At 38.5% G+C, this 18,156-nt stretch overlaps 1 protein-coding gene across 1 annotated transcript in view; it reads left to right on the forward strand.

Moving 5' to 3' along the window:
* CCDC88C (coiled-coil domain containing 88C) overlaps positions 1-18,156 on the forward strand; it is a 229,549-nt gene that overhangs the window by 111,085 nt on the left and 100,308 nt on the right. The window contains exons 5-10 of the mRNA XM_031952347.1: positions 9,284-9,342; positions 11,124-11,207; positions 12,685-12,825; positions 13,453-13,637; positions 14,876-14,957; positions 15,652-15,810. Of these exons, the coding sequence (XP_031808207.1) occupies positions 9,284-9,342; positions 11,124-11,207; positions 12,685-12,825; positions 13,453-13,637; positions 14,876-14,957; positions 15,652-15,810 (710 nt within the window). The remainder of the gene's footprint in view (positions 1-9,283; positions 9,343-11,123; positions 11,208-12,684; positions 12,826-13,452; positions 13,638-14,875; positions 14,958-15,651; positions 15,811-18,156) is intronic.

Consider the following 18,156-nt stretch of genomic DNA (forward strand, 5'->3'; position numbering starts at 1 on the left):
TGGATTTGAACTCAGGTCTTCCTTAGTCCAGGACCAGGGCTCTGTGCACCATACCAACTAGCTGCCATAGAACCAAAGCCAAGAAAAACTTCTTTCTCTTTCTCTGTCTCTGGTTACTTCTTTCTCTGGACCAAGCAGGTTTATAACTGTTATTATGAAAGGAGATTAGATTAGCCTGACAAAAAATATAAATCAATAAACATTTATTGAATGCCTACAATGTTTTAGGCATTATGTTAAATGCTGAGTATGAAGCAAGATTTATTTTTTTAAATAATAGTTTTTATTTTCAAAATATATACAAAAATACTTTTCAATTTTCATTCTTGCAAAATCTTGTTTTCCAAAATTTTTTCCTTCCCTAAATTCACCTCTTCCCCTAGACAGCAAGTAATCCAACACTGGTTAAATATATGCAGTTCTTCTGTACATATTTTCATGTTTGTGATCCTATACAAGAAAAATCAGATCAAAAAAGGAAAAGAAATGTGAATTGAAAAAAAGCAAACAAACAAGAACAAAAAGGTGAAAATACTACATTGTAATCCACATTCAATCCCCATAGTCTTCCCCCCTGGAAGCAGATGGCTCTCTCCATCACAAGACTATTGGAATTGGCCTGAATCACCTTATTGTTGAAAAGAGCCACATCCATCAGAATCGATCATCCTATAGTCTTGTTGTTGCTGTGTACAATGATCTCCTGGTTCTGCTCATTTCACTCAGCATCAGTTTGTGTCTCTCCAGACTTCTCTGAAATCATCCTGCTGGTCGTTTCTTACAGAACAACAATGTCCCATAACATTCATATACCATAACTTATTCAGCCATTCCCCATCTGCAGGGCATCCACACAGTTTCCAGTTCCTTGTCAAGCAAGATTTATTCCTAACCAGTATGTACAATGTTAACGATTTGCTTTTTGTTACAATCCCCACCTTACTCCCCCTTTTTGGCAAGCCTAGAAGCTGTTCCAGGATGTCATTTTATCATCCAGGCATGTATATAATAATACATTTGGCAATGGAAATTATATATATGTAATAATAATGGAATGTAAGACCTGAATCAAACCTTCCAGCTGTCTAGTCTTCATTTTCAGATAATAAAACAAGGCAAAGAGGAAGGGACAGGTCACAGAAAAAATAATGGCAGAGCTGGTGCCGAAACCCAGGTGTCCAAGTCTAGTGCTTTGTTCACAGCATTACCACACCTCCTGTTTGTAGAAATAGAAGCATCTGGTTATAGCCAGGAAACTGCCACCATCATTTATTTGTCTGAAGGCTTAGAATTCCAGTGAGCCCATTACATAGACTCACCATCCTTGTACTCCATCCCCATTATGGCTGACAAGGACAGAGATGGCACTTGAGAATGGTCAAAGAGAGGGTTTCTATCATGTCTGTCTCATTCTTTAAATCACACTTTTCTCAAATTCTACCCCTGGTGTGACAATAGAAATGGTTTTCAATAGATTTTAAAGTTCTTTTGGAAAGTTAAAATTTTAAACATAAAAAGATTGTATAGTGTATTTTTTTCAGGATTTTAATTTTGTCATTTGGCTAAACCTAATTATTCATTTTTTTATTTTTCCCTGTTGCCTTTTAATCTCCCTTTAGGATCTCTGAAGTTGAAGTTTGTTTTGTTTTGTGATTCTAACCTCCCTAATGTTCCCTCCCTTCCAACCACTCCCTCTCCTGCCTGCTTCTCTGTGTATTTCTATACCAAACTCTGTATATATGTGCTTTAGATAAGAATGAGATCCCTCTGATTCCTACTTTACCTATCCCTTCCTCTGTATGTGTACTCTTCTTCTTGATTGATATTTCTTTTAACAAACAGGTTTTATACAAGTAGGCAGTATTCAAACAGGAAGGTGCTTTTTTGATCATTGATATATTACATTTTCTTTAATTTTTTTCAATCTTTGGATTTTGTTCTAATATTTCATGTGGTTTCTGAGTCATTGAGTTTTGCTTTCTTCATTTTTTGTTTCAAAAAAGCCAAAAGTACCACTGTTTGTCCTAAAGCTATTTTTCCCTTCAGAACTCATTTATTATTATTTTTATTATTACTATTATCTCTTGCTTCTTTCCCATACTCTTGAAGTTTTTTGAGGCCAGACTTTAATTTCCTGTGAGAGCCTGCTCGTATTTGTGCAGTTACTCTCAACTTTTGATCCGGTGTGCTTTCTTCCTGGTGTTTGGTGCCATCTTCTGTTCTCTCATTTTCCCAACCTTGATTACTGGTTGAGGACTACGTACCAGAGTGAGGTTCCATCTCTCCCACACTCTTGAATGGACAGGACCTTGCTCGGTGGGATCTTGTAGAGCTTTGGAGAGTTTCAGCTTCCCGAGCGAGTACTGCAGTCTAAAGGGCTCCCTGGAATGTCTGTGATAGCGGCTGACAGATTCATCCTACCTCCCCATCCCCAGCTTCCCTGTCGGAACACTCCCTCAGAAGAGCACCCCAGCCTTAGGGTATCTCTGGGGCATTGTGGGTCAGCTCTGGCGGTCTTTGGCCATCCACCAGAATTCCTTCCAATATTCCTAGTAGACCCCTCTTATTGCTCAGAGACTTCTGCATATTTTTGATCCAGGCCTGGTTTGGATAGAGGAGTTTATTGTTTTTCTCCTGAGATTTATTCATCATTATGTGATATGATACTGGAGTATATGTGGTAGAGGTGGGCCCTTGTATGACCTTTCTTTTTTTTTTTTATTGAATGTTAAAAAAATAGATCATTGTAAGAGGGGGAAGGGAAGGAGAGAGAGAGAGAGAGGGAGAGGGAGAGGGAGGGAAGGAGGGAGGGAGGGAGGGAAACAGAAGAGGCCAGGAAGAAGGAGGGAAGAAGAAAAAAAGGAAGGAAAAAAAGCCAAGAACACTTGGTTTTTGGAGAGGAGAGGAAATATGGAAGAGGTCAGTAGAAGCAAAGGTAGGATCTAGGAAATATACAGTAACTAAGGCCTTCCTTGGGCTGCAACATTTAAGAATTAATGTTATGGAGCTTTCAGTTTTTGTCTATGACCTTTCTTAACCAGAAACAAGTGGTTATTATTCTTATGTTGCTAAGACCAGGGAAGGCTGGGCACTAATAATAATTTATAGTTATGTTCAGTCCATTTGGCCGAGAACAGTTATTGCATTAAAGTAATGGCTAGCTATTTACCCAGTAAAATGACATAGAGCTGCTGTATAAAAACTTTTATATCCAGTCTGGACTAGTAGCAACTTATAGTGGTTGAGGTAAATCAGCCTGCATTAATTTTATTTATTTATTTATTTATTTGTTTGTTTATAGCTTTTTATTTACAAGTTATATGCATGGGTAACTTTTCAGCATTGACAATTGCCAAACCTTTTGTTCCAATTTTTCTTCTCCTTGCCCCTATCCCTTCCCCCAGATGGCAGGTTGATCAATATATGTTAAGTATGTTAAAGTATAAATTAAATACAATATAAGCATACATGTCCAGACAGTTATTTTGCTGTACAAAAAGAATCAGAATTTGAAATAGTGTACAATTAGCCTGTGAAGGAAATCAAAAATGCAGGCAGACAAAAATAGAGGGATTGGGAATTCTATGTAATCAGAGTTCTTTCCTTGGGTATAGCTGGTTCAGTTCATTCCTGCTCCATTGGAACTGATTTGGTTCATCTCATTGCTGAGGATGGCCAGGGCCATCAGAATTGATCATCATATAGTATTGTTGTTGAAGGTATATGATGATCTCCTGGTCCTGCTCATTTCACTCAGCAAGCATGCATTTATTAAGTGCCTATTGTGTTCCAGCTATTAGGGAATAAATGTTCTTGTCCATCATTTTGAAGCATTTTCTAAGACTGGAAAGAAAGAGAATTTCTGAAGACCTGGGCTCTAATCTTAAATCTGATTAGTACTTGTTTTTTCCTTACTTTTTTGACCTCCATGAGAATCTTTCAGTTTTTTATGAGTTGCCCTGATCCTCACAACTATTCATCACTCTGATGAGCATCACTCTGATGAAAACTTACTGACCTCCATGCTGGAAACACGACAAGTTTTTAAAAACTCAGTATTTGAATAATTGTTAGAAAATTGCCTTGTGATACATTTAAAAGTATTTTACATGTATAACCCTTATTAAATTGGCTGCTGTCTTGGAGAAGGGTAAGGCAAGGAGGAAAAATTTGGACTCAGTCTTACAAAAATGAAAACTATTTTTATATGTATTTGGAAAATAAAACAATATTGGCAAAACTGCCTTGTTTAGCCTCATGTTGTAACTCTGAGAATAGTCCTATAGGATGTAGGCTTTCTGTTTCTTTCCTCCCTAACCCCTGCCTAAGCCATGTCAGCCTTTGGGGAGCAATGAGGGACTGTCCCAATAGAAATTAATCTGGTTGCACTGGCAATCACTGAAAGGTTGTAGTTTCTGTTTCTGCTTAAGATAAGAAATCGAACCCAAAGACAAACGATCTCTCCCAGTCCTGGCAGTCATGCACCCTCGCCACAGCAGGGACTAGGAGACGAGTCCTTGGGGTACAGGGCTGCTTTTCCCAGAACCTTGTGGGTACTAGCACAGCAGTGTGGGGCAGCAGGCCCAGTCAGCATGGCAAGGTTTACCAGGCTGACTGTCAGATGCTGCTGCCTGGTTACCAAACTTTGTTTGCTAGACTTCTTAGAGACCGTCTGTAAGCACAGAGACTGCAGCCAGCCTTGAACCCACGATGGCTTCCAGCAGAATCGCCTTTGCTTGCGGCATTGGTCTTAGGAGTGGAGACATGTTGCTGGTGAAAGGTCGTTTTGTGGGTCTACTAATGTTGGGGCTCTGAATTTTTTAGATAACAGTATCCTCTCTCCTAGACCATGTCTCCCTCCTCTCCTCCTTCACCTAATTGATTTTGGATCTGTCACTAAAATCTTTGTAATTTATAAATAAGTTACAAAATTTGTAAATTTTCTCTTATTCTTCCTAAGTTTGGAGTTAGGAAATAAAGTGAATTTAGTCTGTTGTTTGGGTAAGAGTGGGGCTGGGGAAAAGTGGTGTTTTGTTATCATTCTGAGATGCTCCTTTTCTTCTGATTGTGTGTTTGTGATGAGTGGGAAATCCAGCTGTTTCAAATTGCGCTGGGAAGCTGTTTTATGTGCTAAGATTAAAAACTGGTTCAAATCCTGCCTCCAAGCATCCTGCTTGTGAGACCTTATGCAAGGTCTTGCCTGAATCTGGGCTGGTAATTGGACAAGATACTTTTTCTATTCAAGATCTATGCCTGATATCTGGAAGTCTTTAGGGACATTCAGATGCAAACTGTTTTAGTAGGGAAATTCCCCAGCACAGAGTTTTCTTACCTGAACTATGAGTTAACTGGTGTGTCGTATTTGTCTGTGGCCAGAAGTGGGGGATTCTGTGTCACTGATGTAAGATTCTTGGTGAAGGATGTTGGTTGGTGGAGATTGTCCCCAGAATGTGTATGCCATTTAGCGTATTCCTCTCTTACTTCTAGCTAATTAACCAAGAGATAATTTCTTCCTGAGCAGTGTTCTGAGGAGAATAGTTTAAAAGGAGTTTTTGGTCTACACCAGAAGTATAAAAAACCAATAGGTGCTCCATTTATTAATATTGGGGCTCTGAATTTTCTAGATAATAGTGATTCTCTGCTCTGGACCTTCTCCTACCCTCCTTTCCCATCTAGTTGTTTCTGGATCTGTCACTGAAATCTTTGTAACCGATCATGATTTCCTATTATTCTTTCTAAGTTTGGCACTAGAATTTGGGTTTGATACCACTGGCTTACACCTGTGGTTCTTAAAAGTGTATTCCTTGGGACAGCTAGATGGTGCAGCAGGTAGAACACTAACTCTGGAGTAGTCAGGGGGACCTGATTTCAAACCTGTTTTCATACACCTAACAATTAGTAACTGTGTGTGACCCTGGAAAGTCACTTAACCCTACTTACCTCCCTTTTTCCTTCCAAAAAAAAGTGTGGTCCTTGAAGTCAAAAATAATTTCCCAATAATATTAAGATGCTTTAATTTCCAGCATGGTAAGTAGCAATGATATAACTCACACAATCAAAAACTCTTAGTAATTTTCAAGAGTATAAAAAAAGTTCTCAGATAATAGACTATACAGATCTGAACAGGGCCAATGGGTATGTAAAGGGGGATTTTTAATGGTGACATGACAAACCACAGGTGGAGTAGAATGGAGATTTGATAACGATGAAATTCTAAGAGAGACAAACTGGGTCATATCCAGAAAACTCAGTTATTCTGAAAGAATGGTTGGTAGGCTGTGCTGATGTGACTCACTTAAAAAAAACCCTTTCTTACCCTATAATCATGCTTAGGAAATTATCAGTATTTAAATCAAGAAAAGTATAGTCAGATGTTGACTTTAATATGAGAGGCATAAAAAAACAAAGATGTAGAGAATTTTCAGTTATCTTTTAAAGCATCTCATTGTGGAAGGCAGTACAATAGATAACATTTTTATATTTTAAGGTTTGAAAAGCATTTTGGGTTTACTATCCTATTTGATCATCACAACAATTCTGTGATACATTAGTCTTGATTCTTTGTAATCCCATTTGGGTTTTCTTGGCAAAGATACTGGAGGGCTTATTATTTTCCTTGCCCAGGCTCACACAGCTTAGTAAATGACCCCATTTGGATTTAGTTTTTTTTTTTTTTTTTTTTTTTTTTTTTTTTGCTAAGACACTAGAAAACTTTACTTATTAGAAAACTTCTCTAACACATTTTTACATACGAAGAAACTGAGACAGTTTAAGTGATAAGAAAGAAGTATCTGAGGTTGGATTTGCAATCAGTCCTTCCTGATACTCTATCCACTCTTTCACTTCATTGTCAGAGTCAATTAGACTCTTTTTAAATCTTTAATTAAGGATTAAATCCTGCCAATTAGACACTTTTTATTTCTCTTTTACAGATGAGAAAGTTGAGATCTAGAGAGAGCAAGAAACTTCTACGATTACACAGCTTTTGCTGTGGATTTGAGGTCTGGATTTGAGTCTGGATTTACCCAACTTTTAAATTCACTTTCTAGATGTTCAATAAATACAGTGGTCTCTCATTTATTCCAAGCCGTATTTTCTCTTAACAGTGAAGATTGGTTGGGTTGCAAGGTATGAACAAGAAGCCTTGTTGGTGCTTTGTTGGCCAGTGTACCTCTGTGGGTGCTGAGAGCCAGGCCAGTGTCAGAGATTTCCCATTCTCACTCTCATCTCTGCCATCAATCAGCTCTGCAGACAAATTAACACTGTGAGCTACAACAGCCTCAGCTGGGGCAGAGTGCTGGGTTGTGGGGAGATCCCTTTGGTAGGGGAGATTAACTGCTTCTCTTTGTTAGCCAAACTGAATCCCCTAATGTAGCACCTCTAAGTGAGAGACGGTAACGAATGTTTTAGTTCTTTAGAAGCCCTGACAGGAAAAGCAGTCATGTGCAGGGGGGTAAATTCTATAGATGCACAGAATTCTAGAAGTGGAAGAAGACAGGGAACGGGGAATGTTGGACTGGCTGGGGGGAGGTATCATTTAGAACCATGATTTTTTGCTGTTCTTTCACTAGCTCTCTCACCCCACCTATTCCATTACCACCATGGGTGGGTGACTTTAGACAGTTTCCTCCTGCTTTAGAATGGATTGCTGTAAACAATTTGCAGCTGTGTATATTGTTTGCCTGCAAATGTCCACCTCTCATTTTTTGCCAAGAAGTCTTGAGATAGGTCAGTTTGCCTGTTAATCTCCAGGATGCAGATAATACAGACACATGTTTTCCTTAGGCTTTGTGCTTCTGGCTTGTGTTCTCATTTGAATTTCCAACATGATTCCCCCTTTCCAAACCTCCCCAGGGAGGCAGTTCTGCTTTGGAATATGCTGAATGGTTTTTCCAGATTTCTTACTTCAGCAAAGTGACTGCTTGAGATTCAATAGGAATATGTATTTACTTTTCCTTTGTATAGATGTGTTGTCTTCTCCAATAGAATGTAAACTGCTTGAGGACAGAAACTTTTGTTTTTTGTCTTTGAATCCCCATCTAATACAGTCTTTTTGCCTGTTTATCTGCCGGTCTATCCATCATTTGTCCGTCCTTCCATCTAACTTATTTTTTCTTTTCTTTTTAGTTTTCAATAATATTTTATTTTTCCAAATATATGTAAAGAAAGTTTTCAACATTCATTTTTGTAAAACTTTGTGTTCCAGATTTTTCTCCTTCTCTCCCCTAATTCTCCCCTTCCCAAGATAGTAAGCAATCAGATATAGGTTAAGTAAATGCAATCCTTTTAAATATATTTCCATATTTATTATATTGTACAAGAAAAATCAGACCAACAGGAAAAAACAACCCAGCAAGAAGATGAAAATACTATGCTTTGTCTATCTACTTACATATTTCATTCCTTCATTTATTGGTCCAGACTAGTGATTTGATTGTTTGAAAAGCAGCAAGACAGGACAACCTGGCTTCATATCCTACCTCATACCAGTTCTGAGACTTTGAACAAATCATATAACCTCTCAAAGCCTCAGTTTCCTTATTTATAAAATGAGGGAATCAGATTCAACATCAAGGTTCCTTTTAGTTCTGTGATCAGAGGATCCCAGGGTGGGAGCCTCCCTTCCTTCCCATTGATGCATCTCCTGTCTACAAGTTCAGAGTTGTGAATATCACTGACAGACCAAGTGATGTTTTCAAAGTTACACAGTTAATTTGTGTGAGAGACAAAACTTGAATCCAAATTTTCCAGATTCCAAGACTTGCCCTTTCTCTCATAGACTCTGCTGCCTCTTGTTTTACAGATGGGTCAACTCATAGGTCCCTAATGAAATTAGATGGTTTATCTAAGTAAAAAATAACTCAATCTGAGAATTGAACTCAGATCCTATATTTAAATTCAGCTTTCTTTTCATAACACTACTGGTCTGGGTTCTACTTGGGTGGATTAGAAACATTTGTAAATAACTGTTATTTAGTAGAAGGTGGGGAGAGGTCCAGTCAGAGAACTGCTGTGAGAAATTTGAGGAAGGTAGAAGTCACTTTTAGTTAGCTAATTGCAAAGAGTAGGGCTGGAATCAGTTACCAGATTTTATATAATTATAACTTCCAAGAGTGCCATCAAATACAGGCTACCACATCAGGGGGAGTTCTTGTTCAGTCTGTACTTGTCTATATATAAAATGGCTAATGTTGAGTAGAATTGTGGGGGGGGGGGAGGAAAGGAAAGAGAGAAAGAGAGAGTGAATTAATTTAAAATAATTGTGGTTCTTCTTTTATTTTAGGTAAAAGTATGGATGAAATTAAGAAGGTCCTGTTACTGGTGCTGGGCTGTGCTGTTCAGGTTGGTGCATGGAGAATTAGGGTTGGGTAAGGGGTGAGATTGTTGTAATCATATGTGGTGTTTTAGTTGGTTTTGATGCAGCCCAATGATGTATCAAAGCCAACTATTCTAGGATAAATAAGTAATGAACATTGTCATTAATTAACTTAGCAGATGTGCCTAATGTATCAATGACCTATGAGTTTCATGCCCTTGGAAACTTCCTTCATCCATGAGCGTTGCAGCTCTCTCTAATTTGTATAGTCTTAGAGGAGGTCTCAGAACTATATGAAGTTAATTCTTTCTGACCTCTTGTCCACCATTTTATTCTCGGTCCCATGCTACCCCTCTAGGAACTTGCCATTCCTATGATAAATTACACTTTGTGTAGATAAGCCAGGTAAAGGAAATGTGTTATGTGCTGAGTTGAGATTGGACAGTTCTTTGCTAAGATACTACATGTTGCTTTTGTCTTTCCTTAGTATAAAGAATTGGCTTGAGACACAGATAGGGTAATAAGAGACACACAGCTAGTATGTGTCTCAGGATCAGGATTAGAACTCACATCTTAGTGACTGAGCCGGGCTCTCTGGCTGTTTTGTCATTTTATATATTTGTGTATGCATTTTTACGTGAGAGTAAGCCATAGTGTCTATAGGGCTAGCTTTAGAGGCAGGAAGACCCAAGTTCTGGCACTTATCAGACATACTTTTTGACTCTTATACTCTCAGTTAAAGATGAGCTTTCAGCTTGACATTAGTGGAGGGCATTTCAACACTGGGAGTTCCCCAAAATGATGAAATGACAGGTTGAGCACCCCTTCCCACCCTAAAAGTATATGTATATATGTTATTTATCAGGCTGACTGTTCCAATATAGTGACTCTTGAGAATGGAAATAGATCTGATCTTCTAATTTCAAAGAAAGAATATCTCATCCCAGAGAGGTAACTTGTTCAGTGGTAAAACTAGGTGAAGCCGGGTAATCATAATAATTATAAGGACTAACATTTATCTTGTGCTTCAACTGTCCAGTTGTATAGCTACACATGGATACACTTTGGGGTTGCTCAGCCTATTATTTCATCATTTTAGGGAACTCCCAGTATGAAAATGCAATCTGCAAATATCAACTTGAAAGTTCATCTTTTACTTAAAATTTGTAGATGCTGATAGCCTCAAAGATTAAGAGGCTGACCTATAATCAAATTTCTATAATGACTCTGAGAGTTAGCTGCTCTAATCCCCCCATTTTACAGATGAGAAAATGTGGGCATAATGAGGGTGAGTGGCTTGCCTAGTGTTACACACCTACCAAGTGTTTTTGGTAGGATTTAAACTCAGGTCCTCCTGATTCTTCAGTCCAGCTGTCTCTCCACATCTATACTAGGTATGTTTCCATATCACCATGTGGTAATCAAAAGGAGATTTTCTGGGATTGGGAACTGACTCCTGTGATCAGTTAATGCTATGGGGTAAATGCCAACATTGCCTCTGATAATTTGCAGTGCTTTTTACTGAAGAGTTTCTGCACTGTGTCTATCATTGCTTTTTTTTTCCAGCATGGCCCATGTCATCCAAAGGAGTAAGGCTCTATTCCGGTATGGAAACATGAATGGAAATGTTAACCAGTGTTAATCATGGGGGGAACTTCTTGGACGTTGAGAAGTAGCCAGATTGGCAAGAAGGAAGTTACCTTTTTTTTTAATGCATTTATGTACCGGAGGTAGTCTCTCAGTTAAAAAGATGGAGCCCATTGTTGTCCAAGAAAACATCTTTCATTAATATTTCATCCCTTTGCAGTGTGAAAGGAAAGAGGAATTTATTGAAAAAATCAAACAGCTGGACATCGAAACCCAGGCTGGAATTGTGGCACACATCCAAGAGGTAAGATTTGTGGGGTGGGCTATATCTTTAGAGGTACTTGGCTGTGGAGTACCATGCTAGTGAGGCTTTAGCTCACAATAACATAATTTTTGAAAATACTTTCAATAGTATTTTGTTTTTCCAAATACATGTAAAAATAGTTAGACATTCATTTTTGTGAGACTTTGTGTTCCAAATTTTTTTCCTACCTTCTATTACCTCCCCTCGTTCTAAGATAGCAAGCAATCAGTATAGAAGGTCAACATCATTTGTAATGAGTTTTATTAATTTGGAATTTCAAACAAAACAATTATATTTGGAAACATGGTCATAAGCCATTTAGATATGTATGTACACACACACCCCCACACACTAATTTTTTTCCTCAACTAAATCTTTTGTTTCTTACTTATTACCAAATATGGATTTGGGCTATTTTTAAGAGTGATGGTGTCAGTTGGTTTAAGCTCTGAATTGATTTACATACTTCTAAAATGTCTTCTGGCAAATGTCACTCTGCTTTCAAATATTCATTTCTTTTTAAAGAAAAAGACTCTGCTACTGTCAGTAGCAAGGAGAAAAGACACTGACTTGCTGTCATTTTAAAGGGTGACATCAGAAAGTTCTATAAGTGCTTCTCCCTCCCCCCGACCCTTGTGCAGCAAGAGCACACTCGGGTATTCCCGGAGGGGGTGGGGGGTGGAGGGGGGGATTGCAGCTCTCTCTCTCTTAGAGAAGGAGGGGGAGAGGGAGGGTGTACATTCAAATGTATGTGCCCACATGCTTGTCTTGGTGAGTCAACCATTTTCCTGTAACTGTCACACTCTTGAGACAATAATTGGGAGCTTTTTTGGTACGTAACTCCTTCATCTTGATCAAGAAACATTATTACTACTACTGTTACTACTATAACTAATAGTAATCATGATTATAACCATCTTAAGGTCTTCAAGCATGGCAATAATGGATACTTGTAAGGAGTGTTGTAGACAAAGAATTAGAATCCTACTGATTAGTCATTTGTTATAAAGATGAGAACTGGGAGACTTGAGCGTATTGGGAGAAAGTGTCATTCAGGGGCAGGGTAATTGAGAAGGGGAATCTAATTAGTGTCATAAAATTGATTTTCAGTTTTAGATTCTTGACTGACAAGTTAAAATCTCTTTTTTTGACAATAGTTTCTTGGGTTAGGACTAGTTAATAGAACAATGCATCTAGGTATTTTTAGGGCAAGTGTGGCTTTGTTCAGTAAGACTTAATTTAAGATAATTTGAAGTGCTACCAGTTTCTGACTCCATTTGGCAAATTGCCTCAGTGATGGGATTAATAATTCACCTGCCTTCCAAATGAGACAGGTGTTCGGCAGAAATTTAAAGCTCACATCTTACATTTGTTCTGATCCATTTACCTGTTCATGATTAACTTGAGCTCTGTTCTTGCCTCCTTTTCCAAGAACCTGCATCCCACCCCCATCAGCAGTGTCTCTGGTTGTTTGCAGGTGACCCAGAACCAAGAAAATGTGTTTGACCTGCAGTGGTTGGAGTTGCCAGACATGGCCCCGGAGGAGCTAGAGTCTCTCTCAAGAAACATGGTGTTTCATCTCAAACGGCTTATTGATGAGAGAGATGAATGCACAGAAGTATGTCTGAGAGGTCCCTTCAGTACTAGACAGAATGGAATGGCAGAGGATGGGGAGGGATCGTACAGAAAGGACACAGTGGCTTGGAGATGGATCTTTGCCAGGACATTGTTGTCTCTCTTGTTTTTTCCTGAGATGAGCTTTTAATTTTCTCTTTCTGATACTAACTCCTCTTAAGACTCATCCAGTTTAATATTCCCTCTTCCTCTCTTCTCTTTGCTCTCTAGTCCATAACTAGAACATAGACTTTAGAACTGGAGGACCCCGGGAGAATCTCTTTACAAGAATTAGGGAGATTCAAATATAATGCAATGGATTGGGAGTAACAAGTTCAAACTCCACCTCAGACCCTGCCTCATACTCACAAGTTAGGTGACTTTTGACAAAGGATTTGCCTTTCTTAGACTATTTCCTTGCTTGTGAAACTAGAAACTGTACTCACGTAAAGGTCCCTTCTAGCTCTGAATCTACCATACTCTGATACATGAAATTGTTTGATGAGACTAAAACATGAGTGGTTTGGGGGAATCATTAGTGTATGGCCCTCAGTTTGCGCCTCTATAAAAAGACTTTGTGAGGTGGATCTAATGTATGATTCCATGCTTTTTCCCTCCCTCCTAACTGAAGTTAATAGTGGACCTTACGCAGGAGCGAGATTATCTGCAGTCTCAGCAGCCCCCCAGCCCCCTGAAAGTGTCCAGCACTGACTCCACCCCTAGCCCAACAAGCAGCCTCTCCAGTGAGGACAAACAGCATCTGGCGGTGGAACTCGCCGACACCAAGGCCAAGCTGCGGAGGATCCGGCAGGAATTGTGAGTCATGAGGAAACTTGTCCCCTCATCAAAGAAGCCAGTCATATTTTACGGTTTTGTTTAGTTATGTGATGGATGGATTTTGTTTGATTTCGTTCTCACTATATTCACTGTGTTGTATTTTTAAAAATTTTAGTATTTTATTTGCCTCCCAATCTCATGCTTTAAAAAAAATTTTACACTCATTTAAAAAAAAATTGAGTTCCATATTCTCTCCCTTTCTTCCCCCCCCCCCATTGAGAAGGAAAGCAATTTAATATAGGTTATACATGTATAGTCATACAAAACTGTGTTGCTTTTCAAAAAACATACACTCACCAGGACTCTCTCTTACCCCTTCCTCTTCCCTTCTACCCTGTCCAACAAATTATGGGTTGAATTAGACATGACCTTGTTATGCAGATTGTCCCAAAAGTCTTGAGGCAATTTTAAACTTTAAACTTAATTCTGTCAAAAAAAACAAACAAACCCTTAGGGACACTCTATTTAACAAGCAGTTGGTTTTTATTACAATTCAAGGGAATCTAGCTGCTGCAGTGGATAGAGGTCCAGTCCTAAAGTCAGGAGGACCTGAGTTCAAATTTGGCTTCCGACACTTCACACTTCCTGGCTGTGTGACCCTGGGCAAGTCACTTAACCCCAGCTGCCTCAGCAAAAAAAGATTTAAATTCAAAATGGCATTATGACTTTTGGGACACTGTATTTTCTCAGTTGGAGACAAACTTAAATGTTATTCTAAAATTTCCCTCCTTTGTGTTTCTTTCCATTGTTCGTTTTCAGGGTGATCTCTATCTCTTCTCACCCTTTTGTTGCAGTAGCTGTCTGTTCCTCCACCCTCACTGGTACTCCCCAAACTTCTCGGTTTTGGGGAGTCGACTGGAGGAGATAATAGTTGCAGCAGGAACTCAGATGCCTGTGATCAGACCTTGATCATAAGAATAATTTGTGGAAAGGGGTTTTCTTTGTTTGGCACAGGTGGTACTGTGGCAGTGGATCTGGTGTGCCTGGTGAATATGAGTTTAGGGAAAAACCACAAGAAAACAGAAGGAATTCCCAAGGCAGACTCATTTCTGCAAACTACATTTACATTTATGAATTTTCCCAAAGGACTCGGATTTCCTTTCCCCCTCCCACTCCCTTTTCAACCCTTTTGCACAATCTTTGTGGAAACAGCAGATCCTGTTCCAATCGATGGTTGATGTTATCTCTGAGCTCTCACCTCTCATCTCTTACTTCAGGGAGGAGAAATCAGAGCAGCTAGTCGATGCTCGGCATGAAATTGATCAGCTGGTACTGGAACTGCAGAAAATCAAGCAAGAGGTAAGGAGGGAGAGGCTTCCACCCCGAAAATGCTTATTAAGCACCTGCTGTGTACAAAATACCATGTTTTAAGACTAAGAATTAGAAGTGTGGGATTGGGAAAGTTGACTGGTGTCTGTGTGTGTGTATATATATATATATATATATATATATATATATATATTTAATAATTTAATTAATTATTATATTATAAATAATAATAATAGAAACCAAGAAGTTCTTCATCAGAAATTTTTTGGTTTTGTTTTTTGAACATTTTATTTCCATTATATTCTCTTAAAAGTTTTCTGGGGGAAAAGTTGAGAATATTCATAATAGCCATCTTCCACAATAATGCTCTGCCATTCATATAGTTGAGGAGTGCTTCATCAGAAGTTGTTTGTTTTGGGTTTTTTTGAAGCAAATGTACAATTGTTTTCCATTATAGTCCCTTAAGAATTTTCTGAGGGTAAAGTTGAGAATATTAAAAACTATAGTAGTGATAGCTGTTTCCTGCAGCAGTGCTCTACTAGGGCCCAGCCATTCACTTGATAATGGTTGGTACAGTTTCTCCTTTTCTCTGCAATTCCTTGGATACCCTTAGTTCTTCATGTTTCCTTTTCTAAGCAATAGATCCTTCTTTCCCTGGCTTCCCAATCCTAGGTAACCACATTCCTTAACAGAGGTTTTCTGCATTTACTGTCCATTTATCCAGAATATCCACCTTGGGGCCGATGCTCGATCTGCACGAGCCTACCGGGATGAACTGGATTCTTTGAGAGAGCGGGCCAACCGAGTGGAGAGACTTGAGATGGAATTGGTCAGGTGTAAGGAAAAGCTGCATGATGTGGATTTCTATAAAGCACGTATGGAGGTAAGGCGTTGGGGAGTTTGTCTTCTGGGGTCCAGGGTTGTAGCCCCCATTGGTCATTTGGGATGGATCTGTTGGTGCTCTTCTTTGAAGAAGAATATCAGGGAAGGGTTCCTAAGGTTCCCTCTACAGTGCCGACCTCCCCAAAGTGTCCCTCTGATTTTCCTCTTTAGGAAGGTCTTGGACTGGAAGTCAAGAGAATCTAGGTTCAGCTTCTGATATGAACATTTTATAATTATGTGTCTCAAGATAAATGCTCTCTTTGCTTTGCAAACTAGGAGACATGGTTGGGACTTCTGGTTTCTCTTCTACCTATAAATCTATGGCTCTTCTCTCCACCAGAGCCTCCAATGAGTTTGTGGAGCTGGGGGATGCTGGTGCTCAGTCTATGTTAGAGGTGGACAACCTTGCTGCAAAGAAACAGTTACAGAGCCCTGTATGTGATGCAACATGCTAGATGCTAGGATGATAATGATAAGATGTGATCTCTTCTTGCTGGAGTTTGTATTTTAGTAGACAAGAAAAGACACCAACAGACTAAAACAATTGTGGAGAAGGGTAGAAAGTACACAGGATTTCAGAATTGAGGAAAAGGTCACTTGTTGCAGGGAATAGAGATCATGATAGATTTATTTTTTTAAAAAAATGGCATCAGAAGCTAGGTCTTAAGGGATATATAGGATTTTACCCTGCTGATCACTTTGCAATGATTGTCTTGACTTAAATAAATTGAGTTATTTCTGAGATGCAGTACGTAAAAGCAAAATTATAGTAATATGGGAACTTAGAACAAGGAGAATAATGGCTAAGAAGGAGAAGAGCAGATGAAATGGAAAAAGGTAGAAAACTTGAGATTCTATATTTTTCTTGTTTGGAGCAAGTTGATTACCTCTAAGTTTTATCTTCTGTAAAATGAAAAATTTGGGATTCTTGTAAAGGTTCTTTCTCCCTTTTCCTTGAATGAGAAAGATTGGAAGTGATCTATAAACATCATAGATAGTTCTTTTCAGTTTCCTTAAAGGTAAATGGGAAGTTCAGAAAATGTAAATTAAATTACATTTGGATAAGAAGTACATATAACACAAAAGTTTGAACAGCAGGAGTCTTGTCCTTTGACTTTCCAAGAAATAACTCCATAGTTTCTTGCTTCATTTACTCGTGAAGCCTTTTCAATTAATTGGATACAAATCTGGGAAATAACACTTTATTTTCCTCCTCTTAGAATGCTGAATCCTGCTGTGATGATGTCATCAGGTTTATTAATAAGTTAAGATCATTTAGTTGAATTAAGTGTTCATAGCAAAGAGAGAATTTGGTACCTTCACTTCCTACAGTCAAGTCCCAGGGCCCTTCATGAGAGGGATATGGAAGATGTATTGTTTTGTTTTGTTTTGTTTTGTTTTGGGGGGGGTCCTGCCCTCTTTTTTTCTTTTTCTTTTCTTTTTTTAAATAAATAATAATTTTTTCCAATTACATGTAAAAACAATTTTTTTTTCAAATTTTGATTTCCAGGTTCTCTTCCTCCCTTCTCAGCCCACCTCATTGAGAAGACTAGCAATTTGACATAGGTTATATACAAGTAAAGTCATGCTGTGAAAGAAAACACACAAACCCCTCCCAAGAGAATTAAAGTAAAATGTAACCGGGAAAAAACAAACCACTAATAAATTTTTAAAAATAAAGAAAGAAAAAGTATCTTTGATCCAGACTTCCCCAGTTCTTTTTCTGGAGATGAACAGTAAATTTCATCATAACTCATGAATATCTGTTGTGTGTAGGTCAGTGAAGGAGGATTTGTCTCTTCACTTAGTGAATGCTAGTGAAGCCTTAACTTACCTTAAACCTACCAAGAGAGAGCCATTAATTTATACTGTACAATAACAAGCTGTTAAAGTGTGATCTCTTTGGGAACTGAGGATAAGAAAGGGCTCCCACCTGCCATCTTTATTTTGGAAGTCATCTGCTGGCCCTGATGATTATTAATATCTGTATGGATTCCTACTTTGGTCAAGGAAAGTTTTTTTAAATTGCTCATTAGAAGTACTGACCCTATCTACCATGGATCCAGGGCAATCTTGTAGTGGTCTGCATTCATTACACCAGGTACACTCTCAGCTGAACCAGCTTGACAAGGGACCAAGAATGGTCCAGTAGCACACATACCAAAATTAAGACTCAGATATTCCAGTCTTCTAAATCATCATTACTTCAGTTTTTGGATCCATACACATGGCATCTACCCAATTGAGAATCCAAGTTCTTTTTTTCTCTCCTTGCTTTCAGTTTTCCTTATTTGGGCTGGACTTAAAATAACCAACATTTATATAGCATTTAAAACTTTACAAAACA

Source organism: Sarcophilus harrisii, chromosome 2, assembly GCF_902635505.1.
Source record: "Sarcophilus harrisii chromosome 2, mSarHar1.11, whole genome shotgun sequence".
NCBI lineage: Eukaryota > Metazoa > Chordata > Mammalia > Dasyuromorphia > Dasyuridae > Sarcophilus > Sarcophilus harrisii.